The sequence below is a fragment of the Halichoerus grypus genome, chromosome 14 (genome assembly GCF_964656455.1).
Source record: "Halichoerus grypus chromosome 14, mHalGry1.hap1.1, whole genome shotgun sequence".
Classification (NCBI taxonomy): domain Eukaryota; kingdom Metazoa; phylum Chordata; class Mammalia; order Carnivora; family Phocidae; genus Halichoerus; species Halichoerus grypus.
Window position 1 is genome coordinate 72,901,119 of NC_135725.1, and position 26,500 is coordinate 72,927,618.

General features: G+C 36.5%; 1 protein-coding gene and 1 pseudogene across 1 annotated transcript in view; both read right to left on the reverse strand.

The window, feature by feature from the left end:
• Positions 1-26,500, reverse strand: part of SHOC1 (shortage in chiasmata 1) — an 84,730-nt gene that overhangs the window by 33,923 nt on the left and 24,307 nt on the right. The window contains exons 8-14 of the mRNA XM_078061597.1: positions 25,005-25,106; positions 23,602-23,710; positions 10,870-10,964; positions 9,911-10,153; positions 4,769-5,182; positions 2,597-2,716; positions 948-1,124 (exon numbers count right to left, since the gene is read on the reverse strand). Of these exons, the coding sequence (XP_077917723.1) occupies positions 948-1,124; positions 2,597-2,716; positions 4,769-5,182; positions 9,911-10,153; positions 10,870-10,964; positions 23,602-23,710; positions 25,005-25,106 (1,260 nt within the window). The remainder of the gene's footprint in view (positions 1-947; positions 1,125-2,596; positions 2,717-4,768; positions 5,183-9,910; positions 10,154-10,869; positions 10,965-23,601; positions 23,711-25,004; positions 25,107-26,500) is intronic.
• Positions 12,147-13,441, reverse strand: LOC118534854 (casein kinase II subunit alpha-like; annotated as a pseudogene).

A 26,500-nucleotide genomic window follows, 5' to 3' on the forward strand; every position in this document is an offset into this window, starting at 1 on the left:
TATGGGTTGTGTTTTCCTATCTCTTGTCATGCCTGGTAATCTTTGATTGGATGCCAGACATTGTGAATTTTACCATGTTAGGTGCCCCACAAATTATGAGTTTTTCTAATCTAGCTGATCGGAGCAGGCATTACTCCCTGCCCTGTGTGAGTGCAGAGTACTACTCCCTCTAATCCTTTCAGATAGTTTGCTTCCCCAACCTCAGGTGGTTTCCTCACATATACTCTGATCAGTACTCTGCTCAATACTCTGTGTGAATCTCTCTCTGTCTCTCATATTCTATCCTTTGAACTCTAGCTGCCTTGGTCTCCCTGGACTCTCAGTTCTGTTTCCTCAACACAGATTGTCCACTGGGCTCTGCCCCTACTATCTCTCCCTGTGCTATGGCCCGGCAACTTTTTCAAGGCAGTAAGCTAGGGCAATGGTAGGGCTCACCTTACTTGTTTCCCATCTCTTGGGAATCAGGGTGCTTCACTGCCTGATGTCTAGAGTCTTAAAAACTGGTTTCATGTATTTTGTCTTTGTCTTTTCTTTTTTCTCCTGAAAGGAGTGTAAATTCAATCCCTCTTACTCCATCTTGGCCAGGAGAAAAGTCCAGGATTGACTTTAATTAATCTATTTTTGACATCCCCCCTACCTTGGGAGGGAACTAGGTGGTTCAGATTTAACAATAATAGGGTTAATTTGGTTTTTGCACTAGGAATCTGTCAAGTAATATATGTCAGTTAGGAGCATTATTGAGAAGCAATGCCAGATGTATTTGTTACCTTTTTCTCCTTACTTAGCTGACCCTCCAGTATTAGTTTATGGGTGTCATATTCTGAATTAAAGTTATGTCTTCATCCATGACTAATTTCTATATCTTCTATATTCAATTTTTACTCATTTGATACAACAACCCATAAATTTTTATCCTTTTAAATAATATGACTTTTATTTGTACTTACCTTGCTGAATAGCATCACTTATTACTTTTTCTTGTTCCTTTAAGAGGAACCTTGTTTGGTCAAAAATGACAGTGGCAAATGTCCAATTAGCAGCAGGGAGAGTACAGAGGCATACAAGTTTTTTTAAGATAGGAGTAGCTGCTGCTTCTAGGAGACAGAATGCTTGGCACTGGCTCTCTGTGAAAGTAAAAGCATTAAAGATAGTGTTTGATAAGGATGGCATGCTCTTTTTGACAAACCAATTAAACACGTCACTTCATGGAAAACTGAACTACATCCAAATTATTTTTTTTAAAGATTTTATTTATTTATTTGACAGAGAGAGACACAGTGAGAGAGGGAACATAAGCAGGGGGAGTGGGAGAGGGAGAAGCAGGCTTCCCACTGAGCAGGGAGCCCAATGCGGGGCTCGATCCCAGGACCCTGGGATCATGACCTGAGCCGAAAGCAGACGCTTAATGACTAAGCCACCCAGGCGCCCCTCCAAATTATTTTCTGAGTTAAAAATCGTGAGATTATATAGAGGTTCATTTTAGGATATTTATTCTAAATAAACTAGTAACAAAAATAACAAAAAAATAATAAGAAAACAAAACAAAAACCATCTGTAGAATTTGTATAATTTTATGGTTAATTGTATAATTTTATGGTTAATATGTATAATTTTATGGTTATTCTGCTTATTAGAAAATAGGTATTTGGTAACTAATATGGCAAGTGTGAAGAGCCATATAAAGAGAATCACATATTTTTTTTTTCCCCTCCACAATTAGCTTACAACCTTAAGCTGAACAAATTTACCACAATGACAAACTGTTTCTAGTTTTCACTAGAATAGCAATACTTTAAGATTTGCATTATCATCTAAAGGTCATAAATAAAACTGAACCGAAAAATGAAAAGATATTAAAAACTAGTGTCATATTTCCTTATTGATTTTAATAATGAGCATGATGTTCTTTTAAGCAGGCTATTCTTTAGGAGTCAAAGAATATTCTTCTTCACAGCAGAAGCAAAAATTTTAATCACTATAGGAAACAATAATAGCTTTTTTAACATCACCCTGACAGTGGGCAAGAGAACAGAGGGAGTAAGCCTCAGCAGTTCATTTTTCCTAACTGGGCAGAAGAGTCTGAGCAGCTGCAGTCTGCTGTTCTCTGATGAATGTAGGGAAGCAGCAGTTTATTTATTTTTTTATATTTTTTAAAGGTTTTATTTATTTATTTGAGAGAGAGAGAGCATGAGAGAGAGCGCATGAGAGGGGTAAGGGTCAGAGGGAGAAGCAGACTCCCTGCCAAGCAGGGAGCCCGATGTGGGACTCAATGTGGGACTCCATCCTGGGACTCCAGGATCATGATCTGAGCCGAAGGCAGTCGCTTAACAAACTGAGCCACCCAGGCGGCCCAGGAAGCAGCAGTTTAAATGAAGGAAGAAATAACAGTGAGTGGACTGGAACAGGGCAATGGAAAGGGGCAGAGGCAGTGAATGGGGTGTTCAGGTGCAGGAATATCTTAAAAGTAGGAATGGAATGAAGAAACATCTGAAACAAATGAAGAAAATTACATGGAAAATCAGGTATGTCCTAGATACTCAGGAAAAGGCTTTCAAATTTACTTAATTTGAATGCATTTTAAAAGCATACAGCATACCTGATGCTTGAATTTCAATGACATTATCCACTCTCCTTTCCTGATTTATTTTCTCTACGGCTTTATTCGTACAAACAGGAGGACTTTCTTCCTGAAGAGTCAAAGAATGTTCTTCTTTATCTTGAAATTCTAATAAAAATTATTAATTTGCATTATTCAGGGAAACTTAATGTTGCTTTACTTAAAATGCTTTCATGTAATATGATTACAGTTGTTAAAGTTCTTCCTTGAAACATGTCAGTATTAAATTGAACAACTATTCAGGTCAATGGATGTAACACAGTGCTGAAGGCAATCATGGAAAGAATCTTGACACTGAATCACTGTTTCAATCTCAGTTCTGACACTAGCTTCAGTGTTCTCATATGTAAAATATAGATAAACATACCTATTTTGAATATTGTTATAGGGATTAAACACCAAGTACAGTTCCTGACACCTGAAAGGCACAAACGGCTCAATTTCATTTCTCTGTGACTTTCCACATACCCCTCCTTCTGCTACTAATCCTCTCCTATGCCCCATGCCCTCCCTGGCTCCATCCTTTCTTAATTAGGTCAATTCTTACCACTCACCCTTCAGCTCTCAGGCATTTTCTATTAGCCTACTGTACTATGTTGTAAGCTTCTCAAGGTCAGCAATGGTATCATCTTTATCTCTAATATGTATTTTAGTGCCTGGCATACAACATTCAAATGTCAGTTTTCTTCCTTCTTTCCTAAGTATTGTAGAGGATTACAAATATGTATGTAACTAATTAATTTATTTATAGTTACTTACATTAACTAGATAGTAATGTTATCTATTAATAATATGATTACAGGGTAATTTTAGAAACACAATACCATCTTAAAACATTTTAATATATGAGCTTTAAATACATGGTGAAAAATAATGGAGTAAAATATCCTAAACTAGATTATGTTATTATTTTCAAGTACACTTTTAATTAACTATAAATAATTGGAATAGCTAGGATTAAATAATACAATTACTAGAGTTTTTGAGGGGGCCCAATAAGTTGTAACATTCTTTCTTGCCCCTGAATTAACTATAAAATAAGGCAAGAAGTAAAATATATACCAAAATATTACCTCTGTTACTAGTAAAGGCTAAGTTGGATAAAGGAGCTTAGTTTGAGAGTCAAATGGCCTTATTAACTAAGCAGCAGAATTTTATGTTAATAATATATGAGACCGTACGTAAGACCTAACTATGCTGTAACTCTCATACATAAATTTTTTTTTTTTAAAGATTTTATTTATTTATTTGACAGAGAGAGACACAGCGAGAGAGGGAACACAAGCAGGGGGAGTGGGAGAGGGAGAAGCAGGCCTTCTGCAGAGCAGGGAGCCCAATGTGGGGCTCGATCCCAGGACCCTGGGATCATGACCTGAGCCGAAGGCAGATGCTTAATGACTGAGCCACCCAGGCGCCCCTCACACATAAATATTTTTGTACTTAAGGTCAAGTGTGCTCTCATTTTGTAAGTTTTCTCCCTCTCTCTCTCTCTTTTCCCCTAAAGGTCAGAGCAGGGGAGCAGTGGGAGATTTATTCATGTAATAAAGTGAAGTTTGTGACAAAAAATATATATATTTTTGTACTTAATTCTTCTGGGCAATGTATGTCAAACATATTCTAGAATAGTTATTATTTCTTTACCAGAAGTGAAATGTATGACACGTACTACCTTTGATATGGTTATAAGCAGTGGATGTAAAACAATTACAACTCACACAGAAACTCTCTGGTAAATTTAAAAAGAGTAATAAGCAATCAAATCGGCAAAGTGTTCTTAAGTACACATTAAAATGTAATACTGAGAACTGTCAGCTAAAAGAGAAAAAAGAATGGCAGAATGATCAATAAAAGTTAGAAATACTGACTCTGTATGGCCAAGTTGCAAAAGCAAGTTTTACAAATAGTGGTTTTTCTTACAAGTTCAAGTGTACTTTTAAATTTTTTGGAAAACACATATCTACATCTATATCTAAATAGCCACATCTATCTCCATACTCAATAAGTATCATGAATAAATGACACTTTCTTTGACTTTGAAAAAGAATATATTCTATTTGAAAGAGCTTTAAATTTTCTTACCTTCTGTAATAAATTATACATTTAGCCCTTAAAGCTATCATATCTGTGCCAAAATATTACTAAATTACCCACCATCATTTTCTTTACTGTCTGTGACTTCAGTCTTTGAGGTGCAAGTTTTATATTTATTTCGCAGCATAATGAAGTCACTCAAAAGGTCCAAATCATTCTCCCATTTTTTACCATGTTTAAAAGATGCTTTTTCAATTTTTGGAGAGGAAGATGATTCAATAGATGGTACTGTGCAGTCAAGTTCCAAGTAATCTTCATTTTCTTTATTTTGGCTTATTCTATAAACTAGTTCTAGATCATTCTTTGGTTTTTCTTCTTTTGGTCGTTTAACAGAAAAATTGTCATCAGAAAAACACAGGTCTGGTACTTCTTCTGCCGGAGATGAAATCTTTTGTGGAAGTAATAAATGATCATTTGTAGATGTCTCATTAATAAGTACAATAGGTGAGGAACAATTTTTATGTTCTAGCCATGCTAAAAACAGAAAATAAAAATATCCAAATGACTTCCATGCATAAATGAGTGTTCTACTAGGGTATTAGAATAACTTTTATTTGTAAGTTCTTATTGATATAATTTGATCCTTGGAAGTACTTTGTTTATTGCTTTGAAAATCAATTTTGGCCTGAATAATATAAATTTTTAAAAAGGGCAAAAATTCAGACCTCTTTTTCTTAATCCTGGAACTAGGTTACCAAGCAAAGAAAGAATTCCAGAAAAGCCCTATTGCCAATAGGCTTGCAATTAAGTCTAAAGGTAAAAACCTTAGGTACCAAGCAATCTACAGACCAGAAGAATATACTTGCAATACTTACACTTGAAAAAGGACTGTATTCAATATATCCAAAGAACTCTTATAGCTTAATATTTAAAAAGAAAGCCTATTTAAAATTTGACAAAATATTTGAACAATACTTCACATAAGATATGTACATGCTACAACATGGATGAATCTTGAAAACATTCTAAATGAAAGAAGCCAATCACAAAAGACCACATCTTGTATGACTCCATTTACATGAAACATCCAGAGTCAACAAATCTATAGAGACAGAAAATAAATTAGTGGTTCCGCAGCTGGGGAAAATGGGAAGTGACTGCTAATGGGTACAGGATTTCTTTTGGGAGATGAGAAAAATGTTCTAAAATTGATTGTGGTGATGATTACAACTCTGTGAATATACTAAAACCATTGAATGGCATACTTTAAATGGATAAATTTATGGTATGTGAATTATATTTCAATAAAGCTATAATATATATGTATATTTTAAAGGTTTATTTATTTTAGAGAGAGAGTGCATGTGCAAGTAGGCGGAGGGGCAAAGGGAGAGAATATTCAAGCAGACTCCCTGCTGAGCATGGAGCCAGCTCCTGGGGCTCGATCTCATGACCCATGAGATCATGACCTGAGTTGAAACCAAGAGTCAGACACTTAACTGACTGAGCCACCCAAGTGCCCCTATAATATATTTTTTAAAGGAAGATATACAAATGGCCAATGACCATGTAAAATGATGTTCACCATCATTAGTCATCAGGAAAATACAAATTAAAACCAAACTGAGATACCACAACACACCCATTGGAATGACTGTCAATACCAACTGTTGACAAGGATATAGAGTAACTGGAACTCTTACACATTGCTAGTGTGAATGCACAATGGTGCAATCACTCTGGAAAACAATTTAGTAGTTTTTTTTTTTTTTTTTAAAGATTTTATTTATTTGACAGAGAGAGAGAGAGAGACAGCGAAAGAGGGAACACAAGCAGGGGGAGTGGGAGAGGGAGAAGCAGGCTTCCCGTGGAGCAGGGAGCCCAACACGGGGCTCGATCCCAAGACCCTGGGATCATGACCTGAGCTGAAGGCAGACGCTTAACGACTGAGCCACCCAGGCGGCCCATCTTTTTTTTTTTAAGATTTTATTTATTTATTTGAGAGAAAGAGAGAGACAGAGATAGCGACAGAGATAATGAGAGAGAGCACAAGCTCTCGGAGCTCCTTCCCAGAGAGGGAGAAGCAGGCTCCGCATTGAGCAGGGAGCCTGATGTAGGGCTTGATCCCATGACTCTGGGATCATGACCTGAGCTGAAGGCAGACACTTAACTGACTGAACCACCGAGGCACCCCTTTAGTAGTTTCTTATGAAGTTAAGTATATACCTACCATAAGACTCAGTAATTGTATTCATAGATATTCAATCAAGAGAAATGATAACATATGTCCACAAAAAAACTTCTAGAAGTTTTTTTCCTAATAGTAAAAATCTGGGAAATACATCCAGGAGAGTTGATAAGCAAACTGGGGTACATCCATATGAAAAATTCCTCAGTAATAAGAAATGAACTAGTCGTACACATAACATCATAAATGAATCTCAAAAGTGTTATGCTGAGTGGAAGAAGTCAGACTCAAAATAGTTACTATATGATTCCATAAATGAAATTCTAGAACAAGGGACACTAATACATAGTGACAGAAAGTACACATGGGTCTGACCTGGGATCAGGGGTGAAGGTTAGAAGAAGAGAGGAATGTAATGACTACAGAGTATAAAGGGGCACAAGAAACATTTTGGTGATAAAAATATTCTATATCCTTGGATAAAGAAGAGGTGGTATATATAAAAATACACACACACACACACACACACACACACAATGAAATGTTACACAGCTATCAAAAAATGAAATCTTGCCATTTGCAATGACACGGATGGAACTAGAGGGTATTATGCTAAGCAAAATAAGTCAATCAGAGAAAGACAATTATCATATGATCTCACTGATATGTGGAATTTAAGAAACAAAACAGGTATCATAGGGGAAGAGAGGAAAAAAATAAAACAAGACGAAACCAGAGAGGGAGACAAACCATAAGAGACTCTTGATCATAGGAAACAAACTGAGGGTTGCTGGAGAGGAGGGTGGGTGGAGGGATGGGGTAACTGGGTGATGGACATTAAGGAGGGCATGTGATGTAATGAACACGGGGTGTTATATAAGACTGATGAATCACAGACCTGTACCTCTGAAACTAGTAATACATTATATATTAATTAATTGAATTTAAATAAAAACATGTAAAACAAGAAATGTTCTGTATCTTAATTGTGGTGGGTTGTTTCATTGGTATGCACATTTGTCAAAATGCATAAAACTGTACAGTTAGAATGGGTGCATTTTATTATATGTAAATTATACCTTATAACGTTTGAGAAAATCTTAAATGTCTATAGGGCCAGAGAAATAAGGTATGTAAATGAATGAAGTATATTGCCAGTGCTTAAGGGCACCTGGGTGGCTCAGTTGGTTAAGCGACTGCCTTCGGCTCAGGTCCTGGAATCGAGTCCCACATCGGGCTTCCCTTGCTCTGCGGGGAGCCTGCTTCTCCCTCTCCCTCTGCCTGCCACTCTCCCTGCTTGTGCTCTCTCTCTGTCAAATAAATAAATAAAATCTTAAAAAAATATTGCCAATGCTTAAATCATAATCTTGAGGAAGATAAATTTTGAATTTTTTCTTCCAAATGCAGTCTGTAATTTTGGTTTTGCTTTTTTTAGAGATATTGGTTTAAGAAACATTTTACTTTCCTTCTAACTATACTAAATGTAAGACAAAAGTGCAAGAGTAATGCTAAGTGCCAACTAACACCTGGACTCAATTTATGAGGGCTGGGAACTATGGTGAACTGGAGGTGGAGAGCTATTAATGGCCTGTCTAAAGTGGTGAGCTGCTATTGGTTCCAACCAATTGTTGCCATATAAGAGTATGGGTCTGGTTTTTGGAATTTTTAAAGACAATCTCAAAATACAGATCCTTTATCTGCAACCCTCCAAACTGTAAATGTTGGTAACTAATTAAAACACTATATGGGTCAATAATATATGGGCTGACTAGGATCAGAGGCTACCAATTCGAAACCTCTGAGATATTTTCTAGAGACATCCTGGTATGTTTAGCAGGCAAATATGAACTGTTTATTATTTCCCTTTTCTGATTATTTTCTTCTACTTCTCTCTGTTTAATCGCCCGTATCCTGACAACTTGGCAATGAGCTCCTGATACAGTTCTTGCTTTTTATTTATTTTTGTTTTCTTTTCAGTTATTGCTTTTTAAACTTCATAATTAAACTATCATCATAACTCTGTTGGATGTCAAGGTGAATTATATGTTTTAACTTCAAAATAGTTACATATCATAATAAAGACTTTACATAGTCTTATAGATATAATACATTATTCTGGATATTTGAAGACCCCATAAAATCTTCCTCTCCCTTTTCTTTGTCTAGCAATCTGACTTAATCTCTTTTAAAATTCTTCTGAGTACCCACCTGGGCCTTAGGATAGATAGACTGGGGTACATTTCCTTGACATAGTCTGTTTTCCTTTCTACCAAAGCCCTCTGTCGTCTGTCTTTGAAACATCTCTTGCTGATAACAATTCTTGCCCCACTTCCTATCCCCTTAAAGCAGTCTCCCAACACACACAATAATATCTAAAATGCATTTTTAAGTATATTTACTTACTCTATAATAAATTAAAAGTGAACTTTCCCAACTTCTTTAAGATCTAAAGCTGTTGCACAAACTGATTTAAAAACAATCCACATATACTTCAAAAATGTGTAATTCAGACTAAGTATGTTCCATTTATTATAATGACATATACAACAACCAAAATAACTCAAAATATAGATACTCAAAAGACATTTTGCTGCCTTAAATTGTATAGGTAAAAAATGTTTACTGAGTAAACTCTTTGGAAACAAAGGAAGATTATCTATTGTTAAAGAGAGGTTATTAGATATTATTGAACACCCAGAGTTCACCTGTCAGATAGAAAAATAACAGTGCTGCTTTGAGTCTAGTCTGATATTAATAAACACTGGGCTAGCAATTAATCATTTATAAAAAGAAAGTCACTTTAATTGAAAATGGCTAGAAATTTAAAAACTGAGACTATAGAATTTTAGGACAACAAAGGATTTTAAGATGAGCTAGTCAAACTTCCTCATTTTTTTTCAAGGAAGAAAATGGGGCTTAATGGAGTTCAAAGTTATAAATTCTGGCAGAGCCAGGGCTAATACTGAATGCTGGAATTTAGTTTCATTTTCCCAGTCACCTGGTAGAAAGCCAGTATCTAACATTTTCTCATTCTGAAAAATTCACACAAGTGATATTTACTATTGCGTACTTACATTCTAACTGAAGCACTTTTGTTGGCAAAAATACCTCCATTTTAGTATCATCAGAAGATAGATCATCATGACACAAATATGTATTCAGATGTTCCAAAGTTTCTGCCTCTTTCAGATTTAGTCCTCCTTTTCCCCACCACTCTGTGCTTACAGGATTAACTACAAGACTTTCTTCTTCAATAGAAAATATCTTTTTCAAATCCATAACTGAATACTGACTGTTGGGCCCTTCACTTCTTGGCACTTAAAAAACAATAACAAACCAAAAACAAATAGAAGCAGTTCACAAGGTAAAAGAAAACACAATAAATAGAACCACACTGAAAATTCCTTATGAAACAGATTTTCACACATTGGTAAAAAAGTGAAACTTGAAGTTATATAGCTAGTATTTTGTCTTCAAGATGGTAATACTTGTAAAAGTCCAGAATATTATAGCAATAGAAGTCACATAAGGGATTTATTTCAATCTATGGAAATATCATAAAGTTAAAATTATTCTAATATTTACTAGGAAATAGAACCATTATTTTGTTTGAACATTTTAGTAATTACTAAATTAATACATTTGATAACATTTTAAAGAATTAAAGTAAGACTTACTAAATTTGAAATTCTATTTTATTATAATGAACCTAAACTAGAAGATATATTTGACCAGATTTTATGATGACTATCATCTTAGATACTGTGGCACAGAGCTTTCTACCTCATTACTTTTAATCTAAATAATAACAAATCATAATGTATGGAGGAACTGAAGTAGCACAACTACTTTTATCTGCATTATAAGCATCAACCCAAAATTAAGATGAAAAATTCTGAAATCCTAATTTTGGAACTGTGTATTTATGACAGTAACAATAATAAAAAAATAATAAAGCTGACAATGCATTTCTACTAATTATACCTTCTCACCTTTACTTTTTGTTTAGCATTCAAAATCAATTAATCTTTACCTGTAAGCAAAAATGGTTTCAATGAGCTTCTGCAGCTTTCTAACTGCCACACCATCCAGTTTTTGTTAGCTGATTCTTCAGCAGTAAGCAAACTACTGAAAAAGAAGAGTTAAAGCCTAATATATTAATAATATTGAGACTTTTTGTATAATAAAATTTTAATTTTTTCTTCTTTAAAATTTAAATTCAATTAGCCAACATATAGTAGTACATCATTAGTTTTTTTTTTTTTTTTTTTCAGGGCTGTAACAAGAGAGTTTATAGTTTTCCCACAATTACAGGTCTACCATTTCAGTTTCACTGGAGATAGAGGCTCTGCTCCTACCTCTCAGATACATTTACAAGACTGAGGGACAGGTCTTCTCACTGGATGGCATGTAAAGGAAGAGGAAGAAAGGAAGAAAAGAAGGCAGAAAGCTTAAGATGAAACGCGGGGTGGCCACATCTTCCATTAGCTCTTAAAGACTTGCTAGCATGAAACCCATATAGACAATGTTTTTCTTTTGTAAAAAGCAGTAAGTTAAGCCCAGTAACTAACTGAATTCAAAATGGCCAAGTCAAAGAAAACTGAAAAAGATTTTTCCTCCCCTTCCCACCAGCTATAGAGCACATGGGGAGATGAAAGGGAAGAGGACCAAGGTAAGGAGCCTGGGAGGGAAGGTATTATAATCTTAAACTGAACTGAAACTAAAAGTAGAAGTGAGTTGGATTTAGGATTAGGTCAATAAGACATGATTCATACTGCACAGAAGTTTTCAGGCCTGTCTGCACTTTGGGTAGATTTTCAGCATCTCAATGAAACTAAGACATATTTCCACGAGATTGACCAGGACAACCCCACTGAAGCACTTGGAGTAAAGTGAGAAAAGTGACAAACAGTACACTGCTCTTGTAGCTTGGGCCCTCCCTTCCTCCTTCCTTCCCACCTCCCTTGAAGAACCTACATTTCTGTAATCTCTGGAGAAGAGCATGAGATATAAACCCCCCATAGTGTGGGATGGTGGGGGAGCAATGGTGGACATGGGAAGACATCTCCACCCAAATGCAGCAGCCGGGATTGAGGCTGGTTCATCTCTGTCCTTTAGTGATGAGAAACTGAATTTGAAAGGGGGGAAAGATTTTGTCCGTGAAGTATTCCACCTACAGGTAATTTTTCAGGGAATCCCGAGTTATGAAAAGTTCGAGTTAAAAAAAAAAGAAAATCAGCGTATTATAATTTTTTTTTATGACTGAACTACTGTAAATCCACAAGCAACGGTTCAGACACGGTGCTTCCATTACTGCTGAGCACCAGCAGCAGCTGGAACAGGCATCCCAACAGGGCTGGCAGCAGCAATCACTGGTGAGCCTGCCGGAGGTCCAAGGGGTGAAGGCGTTGGCACTGAAGAAATCCCTGACATCATATTGGTGCTGCGGACAGGTGTACTGCCCCCCGGCATGCTAGACGAGCCCATTAGAGCCTGGTCCTTCACAACAGTATAGAAATAGGGGTGCTCCATGGCCTCTCTTACAGTAAGCCATGACTGGTGGTCGTATCACAGCAGCTTGTCCAAGAAATCCAAGGCCTCAGGGCTGACAAGGTGCTGGTTTTCACTGTGGACAAAGTGTTCCCATCGCTTACGGGAGTGTCTGCCCAAGATATCGTTGAAACGTGGATCTAATTCAATGTTGTATTTGTCAATATAGTCATATAAATCTTCTGTTCCCAGAACCTTGGCTGTCCTCACCAACGGATAATTATCATGGCCATGGAAAAATGGCTCCTTCCGGAAGATCATACTTGCCAGCATACAACCCAAGCTCCACATAGCCAAACTATAATCGTACATCTGATAGTCTACAAGTAGCTCAGGACCTTTGAAGTATTGGGAAGAAACTCTGACATTATATTCTTGGCCAGGATGGTAAAACTCAGCCAAACCCCAGTCTATTAGTCGTAGCTTTCTGTGCTCATGATCAATCATGACATTATGGGGCTTCACATTTGTGCATAATTCCCATGCTGTGATAATAATCCAGGACCTTCAGAATCTCATATACGTAAAATAGAATATCATAGTCTGTTAACGTCTGGTACAATTGCTTGAAGTCTGTGTTGTTTACGTGTTCAAAAACCAAGGCAGGGGTTCGTGACACAGGGTCTTTTACAATGTCTGCCAGTGTGATGATATTGGGACCGCCTCGTAAATTCTCCAAAATTTTATTTCACGCTTGATTTTCTTCTTCTTTACTGGCTTGAGAATTTTAACAATTTTGTCATTATTTGTGATGTTGATGGCTTCAAATACTTCACTGTATTTACCCCAGCCTAATTTTCGAAGCAGCTGGTAGTCATCTTGATTACCCCACTCCACCACGTGTGACTCATAATTCCAGTACTCTCGGGGTCTGTGCATATTAACATCTGTGTAAACTCTGGCCCTGCCTGGCACGGGTCCCGACATGTCTGACAGGTTGGTGAACGAAGGTGGACTTGATGTTTGGAGATCTGGTGGTCACTGTGTTTGGAAGCAGCTGGGGGTAAGACCTTGTTTCAGACCTGTTTTCTTTAAACTGTGGTGGAAGCGGCAGCAGCGGCTCTCCCCTCTCCTCAGACAGACAATATGGTGGTGGCAGAGGAGGAGACACAGCTTGGCTGCCTGCCGCAGGGACCAGAGCAAGGCTGCAGCCGCGCATCATTAGTTTTTGATGTAGTGTTCAGTGATTCATTAGTTGCGTATAACACCCAGTGCTCATCACACCATGTAATAAAATTTTATTTTAAGAAAATTATTTTTCTAAGTATTTTTTTACACTCAAAAGCAAATGAAAAATTTACTCTATAACTGAAGTAGAGTTTCATAGACCAAATTTCATATACTTACTCTTCCTCCCTTTGGAAGTTTTGGCAATTTGTTAGCCTCTCTAATTGCTCCTGCTTGCCTATACCTTAACTCCTACCTCTATCTCCCTCATTGAAACCTGGAGCCAAAGGAGGCTGACTTAGGAGGGTTTTAGCACTTCCTTCCATGAAGTGTGGCAGCACCAACCCTATAAGCCACCCAAATTAAAAATATAATTTAAGTAAAATTACTGTACTTTCCATACAAGACAGTAGCTTTAACACAATTTTTTTCCAAAATTGCTGTCCCCAAGTCCATCCTAAACAAATTCTGGAGCCTCTGCTGGTTGAGGATCAGAATTATGAAAAAGTCCTGTCTGCTCTACCTTCTTAGGAAGGTAAAAGTTTAGTGCTAAAGTTTAGTTCAGGTCCTTCAATCTTGGTGGGTGTGTGAATGAGTGATGTATGTCTGTTTGCATGTTTTGGGGTGCTAGGAAGAGAAAGGAAGATGCATGACAATTAGTGTAAATCACAGCTTATCAGTAGCTATGAAGTTACTAGCCTTGGTAGGGAAGATAACATTAATCCTCAAACCCCTTAATCTATGCCCCCAAACCTCTCACTCCAAGGCAAGAATTGATTGTGTTGTTTCTCTGTTCATATGGAACATATGTGAGCATGCTAATTATAAGTACTGCTAGTTGAGTTGACAGTCCTGGGCCGCAGAAAGCTGTTTTATGTCTAAGCTATCCAATTTACCTACATAATCCAAAATCTAGGATGAGATGACAAACTGTGAGATTCTAGATAATTCTTGAACCTTACCAAGATCTCTGACAACCAGACACCTCAGATTATAGGCAATTACTTTAAAGCAAAAGGAAAGCAAGCCAAGTCCAACAGAAGGCCATAATATAAACAAATATTCTCACTCTTAATGGAACTTTCTGAAGACATGTCTGAATTTGATACATTGTTTGGTCATATATAAAAATATGTTCACAATTCAGTAACCAGTATGGAAATAAAGTCCGGTGTTACACAGACTTTTCTTTTTAGCGCCATAAAATCTAGCACAGGGTTTGACATGTGGTAAGCACCCAAAATACTTGTTAAATGGATATATTTCCAGCCAAAATGTTGTATTCTGAAATAAAAGTAATTGGGGCCATAAAAGCAAATTAAGAGTACAGTAACATTACACATTATTTTCCCCTTCTGTTGTTTTTTTATTTTAACACTTTTTTCTTTGTTTTTAGATTCACAGATGAGGTGAAAACCCATTTTTAGAATAGGAATTCTAAGTTTTTTTTATATTCATAAACCAAATGGAAGTGATTTACCTCTTGCTAATCAATATAGCAGTGATGAAATGACCTCTTTAAGTTGTTTCAAATGGCCCCAGAACCTTTGGCTAATTTTAAAAAGTCTTTTTTGTTCTAACTTAGGCAAATCATAATACATAGATAAGATTTAAATTTCATAAATTCTAATTAGATAGTTGAGTTTCAATAAGTAGATATATAACTTGTGTGATTAACAGGAATTTTTGATAGTTAAGTAAATACTTTTAATATCAGATTGAAATTCAAGATTGTACTAATTTCTGCTAGTTTCTCTTTCTGATTGTCAATCTGCCTTAACAGATGAATTAGGGTATGTGGAGTAAAAGAGCACTAAAAAAGACAGTACAGGTCCTGCAAATAAACATCTGCACCTCAGCAAAGGGACTAAAAGTATTTAAACAAATTAGAAGTAGTTTCTGTACTTGTTCCATGAGATTTTTTAGAGTTCATATCTGATATGGGCAGTTCTGGTTCATGGTAGAGTTTTGTATATCACAGATTTATCCCCCAAATGACACAATTCTTTGCCAGAAGATAAAGGTAATTGGGGCTCTCAATACCAGGCTCCTCCATCGTGTGCTGTGACACCTTCCTGAGACCATTAATAGAAACCTGAGCAGTTAGTGATGAGTTGTTCCAGTTGCTCCCAAATACGCAATAGAAGTCTCCTTTGACACATTAGTCAATCATAGCTAAAAACTCAAAACTCAGTACTCAGCTCCCACAGCATCCATTCTGGGAACAATTCATTAGAGACTTGTAGACTTTCCTGTAATTTTCCTGATAATGTATTATTTTAGGACACATTTAGTTTCAGGACTACAGTGAAGAAGAAAGAGGCTGTACTGGTTATGCTCCTAGTTTTGTAACTGGTGTAAGAGCAGGGAAATGGAGTGACAATTCCAGGATAGCAGACTAATCTAACTTACAACACATTAAGTTACATGTATGCCACATGATAAAAGATAGCAACCAAAGCTATCTCAGACTCCACTGGAGGGCAAAGATGCTGGGCCATTAAGCTATACAATTTTGGCTCAAACTAGAATACAATGATCCAGCCCTGCAATGTTCAATTCTGAGATTACAGACCATTCTGTGCAATAACAATGGGGTATTGAGCAGATTTGTGGATCAATACTTGGTTCTACATGTCTAGTTCCCCAATACCAATACCACATCGACAGGTAAACAAGGTCAGTGGATGTCCTCTGTTAGAGATGGGATGTGATCCCTAGTACTCCTAGGAAAGTAATTTGATAGACAAATTTATTGATGGACCCCTATCCACACTGCCCTGTGATCCTTGGCTACTCCTGGTCAGAGAGCTATGACAATCTTTTAGAAGACCTCATAACAACCCTGAAAGGTATATACTATTAATATCCCAATATTACAGATAAGGAAACTGAGGCACAGGGCAATTAAGGTCCGAGCTGGTAAGTGATACAGCCGGGAAATCTGGCTGTAGTTCAGGGCTCTTAACTACTTATTATGGGCTAAATTCCAATCATATCGAAACCCTAACTTGCAGTGCCTCAGAATGTGACTGTATTTGGATATAGGGCCTTTGAAGAGGTAATTAAGTTAAAATGGGGTGGTTAAGATGGGTGCTAATCCAATATGCACAGGACATTGGGACACAGACATGCATGGAGGATTGTAAGAAGAGAAAAGTAGATGGGGTGCCTGGGTGGCTCAGTTGGTTAAGAGGCTGACTCTAGCTCAGGTCATGATCTTGGGATCCTGGGATAGGGCCCTGCTTCAGTCCCCACGTTGGGCTCCACGCTTAGCAGGGAGTCTGTTTCTCTCTCTCCTTCTGCCCCTCCCCCTGCTCATGCTCTCTTTCTCTCTCTCAAATAAATAAATAAAATCTGAGATAGTCCAAGATGGCAAAGGAGTAGGAGACCTTAGTTTCGTCTGGTCCCAGGAATTCAGCTAGATAGCTATCAAATCATCCTGAACACCTGCAAACTCAAGCGGAGAGCTAAGAAAAGAAAAGCTGCAAATCTACAAATAGAAAAGTGACCACTTTCTGCAAGGTAGGAGGTGCATTGAAGTGAATCCGAGGTGATATATGGGGAAGATAAACTGCAAGGGGAGGAAGCCTCCATAAGCCGGCACTGGAAAGTGATATAGCAGTGGAGTGCAAAATCAGCACTTTTAGATGTCTGCTCTGGTGAGGGACATCCCTGCCTGAAAGGTGCTCAGGTGGTGAAGTGGGGGTGGAATCCTAGGTGGGACAGTGTGGTCTCAGGATCCCTGGGGTCACAGGAAGACTGGAGGTGCCTGAGTGCAGAAGAGCTCCCAGGCATCAGAGCAGGAAAGCCAGATGCAATCAGTGAGCCCAGAAGTGGGCTCTCAGCTCAGGGTTGCCACATACCATGAACCACCACCCGGTTGGGCTCAGCAAGCAGTGGAACCATAGCGAGACCCCCCCTTTCTCCCCTGGCTTAGAGACTCGAAATGGGGTTGCATGCCTCAGATAGAAATGCTTGGTCACAGGCTGGGTGAGCACTACGTGTGGACGGAGACCAGGGAGACAGGAGTGATTGACTGCTTTTCTCTGAGGGCACTCTGAGGGGGTTTTGGCTCTGGGGCTGGAGATTGGGAGGCCGCCATTTTCATTCTCATTCTCTAAAGTGGCACAGAAAACCTTCAGGGAACAAAAGCCACATAGAGCAATCCGGAGCAGCTTGCTTAGCCTGGCCCCCAGTGCAATTCCACCCAGGGCAGACACCTGAGAATCAGTGCAACAGGACCCTCCCCCAGAAGATCAGCAAGAACATCTGGCTAAGACCAAGTTTACCAATCATACAGAACTGCAAAACTCCAGCACTAAGGGATAATAGTATATAGAATTCATGGTTTTTTTCCCCATGATTCTTTAGTCTTTCAATGTTAATTTTTTTCTTTCTTTTTTCAACCAATTTCTTATTTTATCAACTCTTTTAAAAATATTTTTTAATTTTCATTTTTACAGTTACATTCTATCCTTTCATTGGATTTAATTTTATTTTTGTATAAGTTATTCTTTCTTTACAATTTTGGGATGCAGTTTCTTCTAACAAATAGACCATAATACACCCAGAATCTAGTGTATGGCTCTGTTCTCTTCACCTGTCTGATCATATTCTCTCTTTTTTCTTCTTCTTTTTTTTGTTGAAGTCTTTTTAAATTTTCATCTTTACAGTTATATTCTATCCTCTCAATGTATTTGATTTTATTTTTGTATATATATAAGTTTTTCTTTCTTTACAATTTTGGGATGTAGTTTCTTTTAACAAACTGACCAAAATACACTCAGGATATAGTGTATTGCTCTGTTCTGTTCACCTGTTTATATTCCTTCTTTTTTTTATCTTTTAATTTTCATTTTTACAGTTACATTCTATCCTTTCATTGGATTTAATTTTATTTTTGTACATATATAAGTTTTTCTTTCTTTACAGTTTTGGGATGGAGTTTCTTCTAACAAACAGACCAAAATACACCCAGAATCTAGTGTATGGCTCTGTTCTCTTCACCTGTCTGATCATATTCTCTCTTTTTTCTTCTTCTTCTTTTTTTTTTGTTAAAGTCTTTTTAAATTTTCATCTTTACAGTTATATTCTATCCTTTCAATGTATTTGATTTTATTTTTGTATATATATATATAAGTTTTTCTTTCTTTACAATTCTGGGATCTAATTTTCTGACAAACAGAGCAAAACAAACACAGGATCCAGTGTATTGCTCTGTTCTGTTCACCTGTCTGATTATAGTCTCTCTCTCTTTTTTTAATTTTAATTTTTTTCTTGGTTTCAGGTCTCTTCTGAATTAGAGAAATTAGAGAATTAGAGAAAAAAATTTTAATTTTTTTTCTTGGTTTCAGTTGATTTGTTTAGTGTATATTTGTCTGGGGTCATTATTGCCATTTTAGTATTTTGTTCTCTCGTTCATTTATTCTTCGGACAGAATGACAAGATGGAAAAACTCACCTCAAAAAAGAGAACAAGAGAGTACTGACTGCCAGGGACCTAATCACTATGGACACAAGTGAGATGTTGGAACTAGAGTTCAGAATAATGATACTAGCTGGCTTGAAAAAAGCATAGAAGACAGTAGGGAATCCCTTTCTGGAGAAATAAAATAACTAAAATCTAATCAAGTTGAAATCAAAAGGCTATTAATGAATGCAACCAAAAATGGAGGCTCTAACTGCTAGGATAAATGAGGCAAAAGAGAAAATTAGTGATATAGAAGACAACATGATGGAGAATAAAGAAGCAGAGAAAAAGAGAGATAAACAACTACTAGATCACAAGGGGAGAATCTGAGAGATAAGTGATACCATAAAGCAAAACAATATTAGAATAATTGGGATCCCAGAAGAAGAGGAAAGAGAGAAGGGGGGAAGGTATATTGGAGCAAATTATAGCAGAGAACTTCCCTAATCTGGGGAAGGAAATAGGCATTCAAGTCGAGGAGGCAGGAGAACCCCCCTCAAAATCAATAAAAATAAGTCAACACCCCGACATATAATAGTGAAACTCGCAAATCTCACAAAGAGAAAATCCTGAAAGCAGCTCGGGACAAGAAGTCTGTAACCTACAAGAGTACAAACATTAGACTGGCAGCAGACCTAGCCACAGAGACCTGGCAGGCCAGAAAGGACTGGCATGATATATTCAGGGTGCTAAATGAGAAAAATATGCAGCCAAGAATACTTTATTCAGCTAGGCTGTCATTCAAAATAGGAGAGATAAAGAGCTTCCAGGACAAACAGAAACTATAAAGAATTTGTGATCACTAAACCAGCCCTGCAGGAAATATTAAAAGTGATCTTTTAAGTGAAGAGAGAGCCCAAAAGTAACATAGACCAGAAAGGAACAAAGACAATAAACAGAAACAGTGACTTTACAGGTAATACAATGGCACTAAATTCACATCTTCCAATAGTTACTCTGAATGTAAATGAGCTAAATGCCTCAATCAAAAGACACAGGGTATCAGATTGGATAAAAAAAGCAAGACCCATCGATATGCTTTCTGCAAGAGACCCATTTTAGACCGCAAGATACCGCCAGATTGAAAGTGAGGGGGTGGAAAACCATTTATCATGTTAATGGACATCAAAAGAAAGCTGGGGTGGCAATCCTTTTATCAGACAAATTAGATTTTAAACCAAAGACTGTAATAAGAGGAGGAAGGGCACTATATCATAATTAAAGGGTCTATCCAACAAGAAGATCTAACAATTGTAAATATTTATGCCCCTAACATGGGAGCAGCTAATTACATAAACCAACTAATAACAAAATTAAAGAAACACATTGATAATAATACAATAATCGTAGGGGATTTTAACACCCCTCTCACTGCAATGGACAATCATCTAAGCAGAAGATCAACAGGGAAACAAGAGCTTTGAATGACACATTGGACCAGATGGGCTTCACAGATACATTCAGAGCATTCCATCTTAAAGCAACAGAATACACATTCTTCTCGAGTGCACATGAAACACTCTCCAGAATAGATCACATCCTGGGTCACAAATCAAGTCTCAACTGGTACCAAAAGATTGGGATCATTCCCTGCATATTTTCAGACCACAATGCTTTGAAACTTGAACTCACTTACAAGAAGAAATTTGGAAAGAACTCAAATACATGGAAGCCAAAGAGCATCCTACTAAAGAAGGAACAGGTCAACTAGGAAATTAAAGAAGAATTTAAAAAATTCATGGGGGGCGCCTGGGTGGCTCAGTTGGTTAAGCGACTGCCTTCAGCTCAGGTCATGATCCTGGAGTCCCTGGATCGAGTCCCACATCGGGCTCCCTGCTTGGCAGGGAGTCTGCTTCTCCCTCTGACCCTCCCTCCTCTCATGTGCTCTCTCTCATTCTCTCTCTCTCTCAAATAAATAAATAAAATCTTTAAAAAAAAAAATTCATGGGAACATGAAAATGAAAACACAACTGTTCAAAACCTTTAGGATGCAGCAAAGGCAGTTCTAAGAGGGAAGTATGTAGCAATAAAAGACTTTCTCAAGAAACAAGAAAGGTCTCAAATATACAACCTAACCTTACACCCTAAAGGAGCTGGAGAAAGAACAGCAAATAAAGCCTAAACCCAGCAGGAGAAGAGAATCAATAAAGATTAAAGCAGAAATCAATGAAATAGAAACCAAAAGAACAGTAGAACAGATCAATGAAACTAGGAGCTGGTTCTTTGAAAGAATTAGTAAGATTAATAAACCCTTGGCCAGACTTATGGAAAGAAAAGAGAAAGGACCCAAATAAATAAAATCATGAATGAAAGAGGAGAGATCACAACCAACACCAAAGAAATACAATTATAAGAACATATTATGAACAACTATATGCCAACAAATTAGGCAATGAATCATTGAGCACTATATCAAAAACTAATGATGTACTATATGTTGGCTAACTGAACATAATAAAAAAAAGAAATGAAAGTAAAAAAAAGAAAAATAAATCAAATAAACTATGACATCTGAGACAACTGGAAAAAAAAGAAGATATGGTGTATATATATATATATATATACAATGGAATACTACTAAGCCATCAAAAAATGAAATCTTGCCATTTGCAACACATGGATGGAACTAGAGGGCATTATGCTAAGTGAAATAAGTCAATCAGAAAAAGACAAATATCATATGATCTCACTCCTATGTGGAATTTAAGAAACAAAACAGAGGAGCATGGGGGAAGGGAGGGAAAAATAGAACAAGATGAAATCAGAGAGGGAGACAAACCATAAGAAACTCTTAATCATAGGAAACAAACAGGGTTGCTGGAGGGGAGGGGGTAAGGGAATGGGGTAACTGGGTGATGGACATTAAGGAGGGCATGTGATATAATGAGCATTGTGTAGTGTGTAAGACTGATGAATCACTGACCTCTACCTCTGAAACTAATAATACATTGTACGTTAACTAATTGAATTAAAATTTAAAAATTAAAAAAAGAAAAAGAAAAAATAAAGCTCAAATAAATAAATAAAATCTTTAAAGAACAAAAAAAGAAGAGAAAGGTAGAAGACATTACCTAAGATGAAGCCAAGAAAAGACATTTCATAATGAATCCAACCCTGCTAATACCTTAATCTTAAGACTTCTAGCCTCCAGACTGTGAATAAATAAATTTAAATTTATTTACCATAGACTGGGTGTTTAAGCCATTCAGTCTATGGTATTTGTTAAGGCAGCCTGAGCAAACGAATATACCACTACACTGTCTTTCGTAGCAGTGAGTGCCAATGGAGGCAGTACCCTTGGCAGGTATCCAATGGCAAGATCCTAAGCAAATAGTTGTAGTGCCAGAATCTTCACAATTTGTCAAGTTGCTTATTTTTAATGGTAACATGTTCACATTCAAAATACTAAAACTATAAAAGAACTGGCTCTATCACTTACTAGCTCCCATATTGCCAGGTCCCAGTTCCCTTCCAGACACAACCAAAGCTACCTGATTCTTGTGTGTCTTTCTAAAGATATTCCATAAATATAAAAACAAGGATGTACAAATGGCCAATAGACACATGAAAAAAATGTTCAACATCACTCGGCATCAGGGAAATACAAATCAAAACCACAATGAGATACCACCTTACACTGGTTAGAATGGCTAAAATTAATTACAACAGATGTTGGCAGGGATGCAGAGAAAGTGGAACCCTCTCACACTGTTGGTGAATGCAAGCTGGTGCAGCCACTCTGGAAAACAGTACAGAGGTTCCTCAAAAAGTTGAAAACAGAGCTACACTATGACCCAGCAATTGCACTACTGGGTATTTACCCCAAAGATACAAATGTAGTGATCCAAAGGGGGACCTGCACCCCAATGTTTATAGCAGGAATGTCCACAATAGCCAAACTATGGAAAGAGCCCAGATGTCCATTGACAGATAAATGGATAAAGAAGATGTGGTATACATATACAATGGAATACTACTCGGCCATCAAAAAAATGAAATCTTATCATTTGCAATGAGATGGATGGAACTAGAGGGCATTATGCTAAGTGAAATAAGTCAATCAGAGAAAGACAATTATCATATGATTTTACTCCTATGTGGAATTTAAGAAACAAAACAGAGGAGCATGGGGAAAGGGAGGGAAAAATAGAACAAGATGAAATCAGAGAGGGAGACAAACCATAAGAAACTCTTAATCATAAGAAACAAACTGAGGGTTGCTGGAGGGGAAGGGGAAAAGGGGATGGGGTGGCTGGGTGCTGAACATTAAGGAGGGTACATGATGTAATGAGCACTGTGTATTATATAAGACTAATGAATCACTGACCTCTACCTCTGAAACTAATAATATGCTATATGTTAATTAATTGAATTTAAATTTAAAAAATAGTATTAAAAATTTTTTTAAAGTATGTATATATATATTCATATATTCTATTTGCTTACTATAGACATTGTCCTCTCTTACATTTTTTTTCACAGAGGTATCTTGTAAATTAACTTTATATGGACGGATTTAATTAAGGACTAGTTATTCTGAATTGCAATTTGAGTTCTAGCTATAATCTTTACTTACATTTTACAAATAGGAGAAAATGGAAATGTCTGAAGTCCTGTACATAATGAAGTCATGGAAGAATGTTGGTTTGTTAGATGTAGATGAGTTAATGGCATTTCTAACTCTACTAGAATACAAAAAGTTTAAAAAATAATTAATTACATAAACATTGAATAAAATTAAGTATAGTTTAGAACTTTTTATGAGCAACTATGATGTTGATCATTCTGCTACAACAAAGATTTTCAATAAAAAGACATTTCAGTTACTTGAAATACAAAATAACAGTTTTAAATTTCCATCTAAGGAATTACACATATGTCACATGCTATCTCAACAGTGATAGTGGTGATTTTTAAAAAATACATTGACAACTAAACTTTATTGTTTACTGTATGATATAAATTCTAAGAGTTTTATGTGAAATAATGCTTTCAATTCTGACAACTTATGTTGTCAGTACTTAGGAGACAGTACTATTTTTATCTTCATACTAAATATTGGTGATGTTAAGTAAATAGTATTAATGGAGACTAATTCTTCATCTTAGTAAGTCTGGGTGGCCCAGCACAGAGTTACATATTTATAGAGTGGGCTTGAGAAACTGAAACTAATTTATTCATAAGTAGTTAGTGTGTTTCTATCACTTTCATAAATAAAGCAATAAACTTCCAAATAGATGATAAATGTGATTCGATTATAAATGTAACTAAAGGAGCACCTGGTTGGCTCAGTCGGTTAAGCGTCTGACTCTTGATTTTGGCTCAGGTCATGATCTCAGGGTTGTGAGATTAGGCTCCACACTGGGCGTTGGAGCCTGTTTAAGATTCTTTCTCTCCCTCTCCCTGTCTACCTCCCCCTACCACCACTAAAATAAATAAATAAATAAACAAATAAATAAAATACATGTAACTAAATAATAGTATCATCAACATAGTTAAGAAGCAACACAACTTGGCATTACAGTGGAACAAAAGATGATTCAGAGTCCAAATCTGGTATGACAATAACAGTAACAGTAATGATAGGATTGCGTTGGGTGATTAAAAAGTTAAATTTACAAAAGTGTAACAAGGGTCAGCAAGATTACTAATACTGAGATAAAATATAAAATTTTATTTACTGAACTATAATATTATGATTTCTGATTTTAATATTAATGCTATTTCCTCCATTCCTTTTCCTCAATCTTTGTAGCTCTCTGTATATTATTCCGTTTTGATACTAGAAGGATAATGAGTTACTGATAGTAACAAATGTAAATGGACAGATATGAGAAAAAAATGACAAGTTGGATTGCAATAATCAAATTTTAAACATGAAAACTGTCTCATAGTAGACCTTCCATGTGAATGTATTGTACTTTTACATCAGATATGGGTAACCACTGATAAACTCAATGATTTATCCAAAATTTCTACCTGGTTCACTGTACTCTGGTTCACAATAGCTTTGAATGGCCAAAATCTCTGTGCAGCTGCATTTTATATCCTCAATGTCAATTCCATGCTTGGTAGTAAGATCTGAAAAGAAAAGAAAGTCTACTATCAGCATAAGTACTACTGTATCAGTTTTTTGGTAATGTTGTCCGTTCCTCTGTGGCAATGACTGTTTTATTTAGTATACCATCAGAGTGAACTGAAGGCTGGGAGTGTACCACCACAGTCCTTCAGTAAAGTCATGTGTCCTTTATATTAGCATTCATGGATCTGTGTCCTGCTAATAAGCCAATGGGTCACCCTGCAGTTTTAAGCTCTGCTATATTTACAAGTTCTGGTATGAATTTGATCAACTTACTCAGGCTGACTTTTCATTCCCTTGCTTTGACTTGTAGGCTAATCAGTAATTCACTTGATTTAGTCTTGTCTATAAGAATTCCTTCAGGTTTGTGGTCTAGTAATGGCAAGCATCCCTCTTCTCAATGGATATCATAAATCTCCCTTCACTCCTCCCTAATATATATCTTTGATGATTTCAACTGGAATTTATAAAAGGATAGTTAAATATTTGGGCTTCAATTGTCATTAGAAAGAATTCAACAATATTTACTAAGTCTAACTGGGATAAAAGCTTCTACATTTTAGGTTATGATTCCCCCAGTCATCTGATTCCATGAATCATAACCTCACTCTGAGCTTCTCCATATCTAACTAAAGTCAGCATAGAAGTTGTTAGTGCTTTGTCATTGTTTATAAGAAAACAACTTTAAAAAATTAGTAGTCATAGGTGATTTAGTTTATTTGTATAATTATCTTGAAATGGTTAATTTTAGAGACGTTTTAAGTTTGTAGTTACATAAGTTAACATATATATATATATATATACATATATATGTTAAGTTATAAAGAGAAAGACAATGAGAAAAGAGTCTCATCGACAATTAATTCTGAGATTTCAACATGTAACCTGAAGAACACTTCTTTTTTTAAATTAAAAAAAATTTTTTTAATTTTATTTTATTTTATTATGTTATGTTAGTCACCATACATCATTAGTTTTTTTTTTTTTAAAGATTTTTATTTATTTATTTGAGAAAGAGAGAGAGAGAATGAGAGGGAGAGAGCATGAGGTGGGTAGGGTCAGAGGGAGAAGCAGACTCCCTGCTGAGCAGGGAGCCCAATGTGGGACTCGATCCCGGGACTCCAGGATCATGACCTGAGCTGAAGGCAGTCGCTTAACCAACTGAGCCACCCAGGTGCCCCATCATTAGTTTTTGATGTAGTGATCTATGAATTCATTGTTTTCATATAACACCCAGTGCTCCATACAGTATGTGCCCTCCTTAATACCCATCACCGGGCTAACCCATCCCCACACCCCTAACTTCTTAAAAAACTGGAGGCTTAGAAAACAGTTTAATCAACATATTTTTATAACAAACATTATTAAGTAGTTTTTACAAGTAATAGATTTTTAA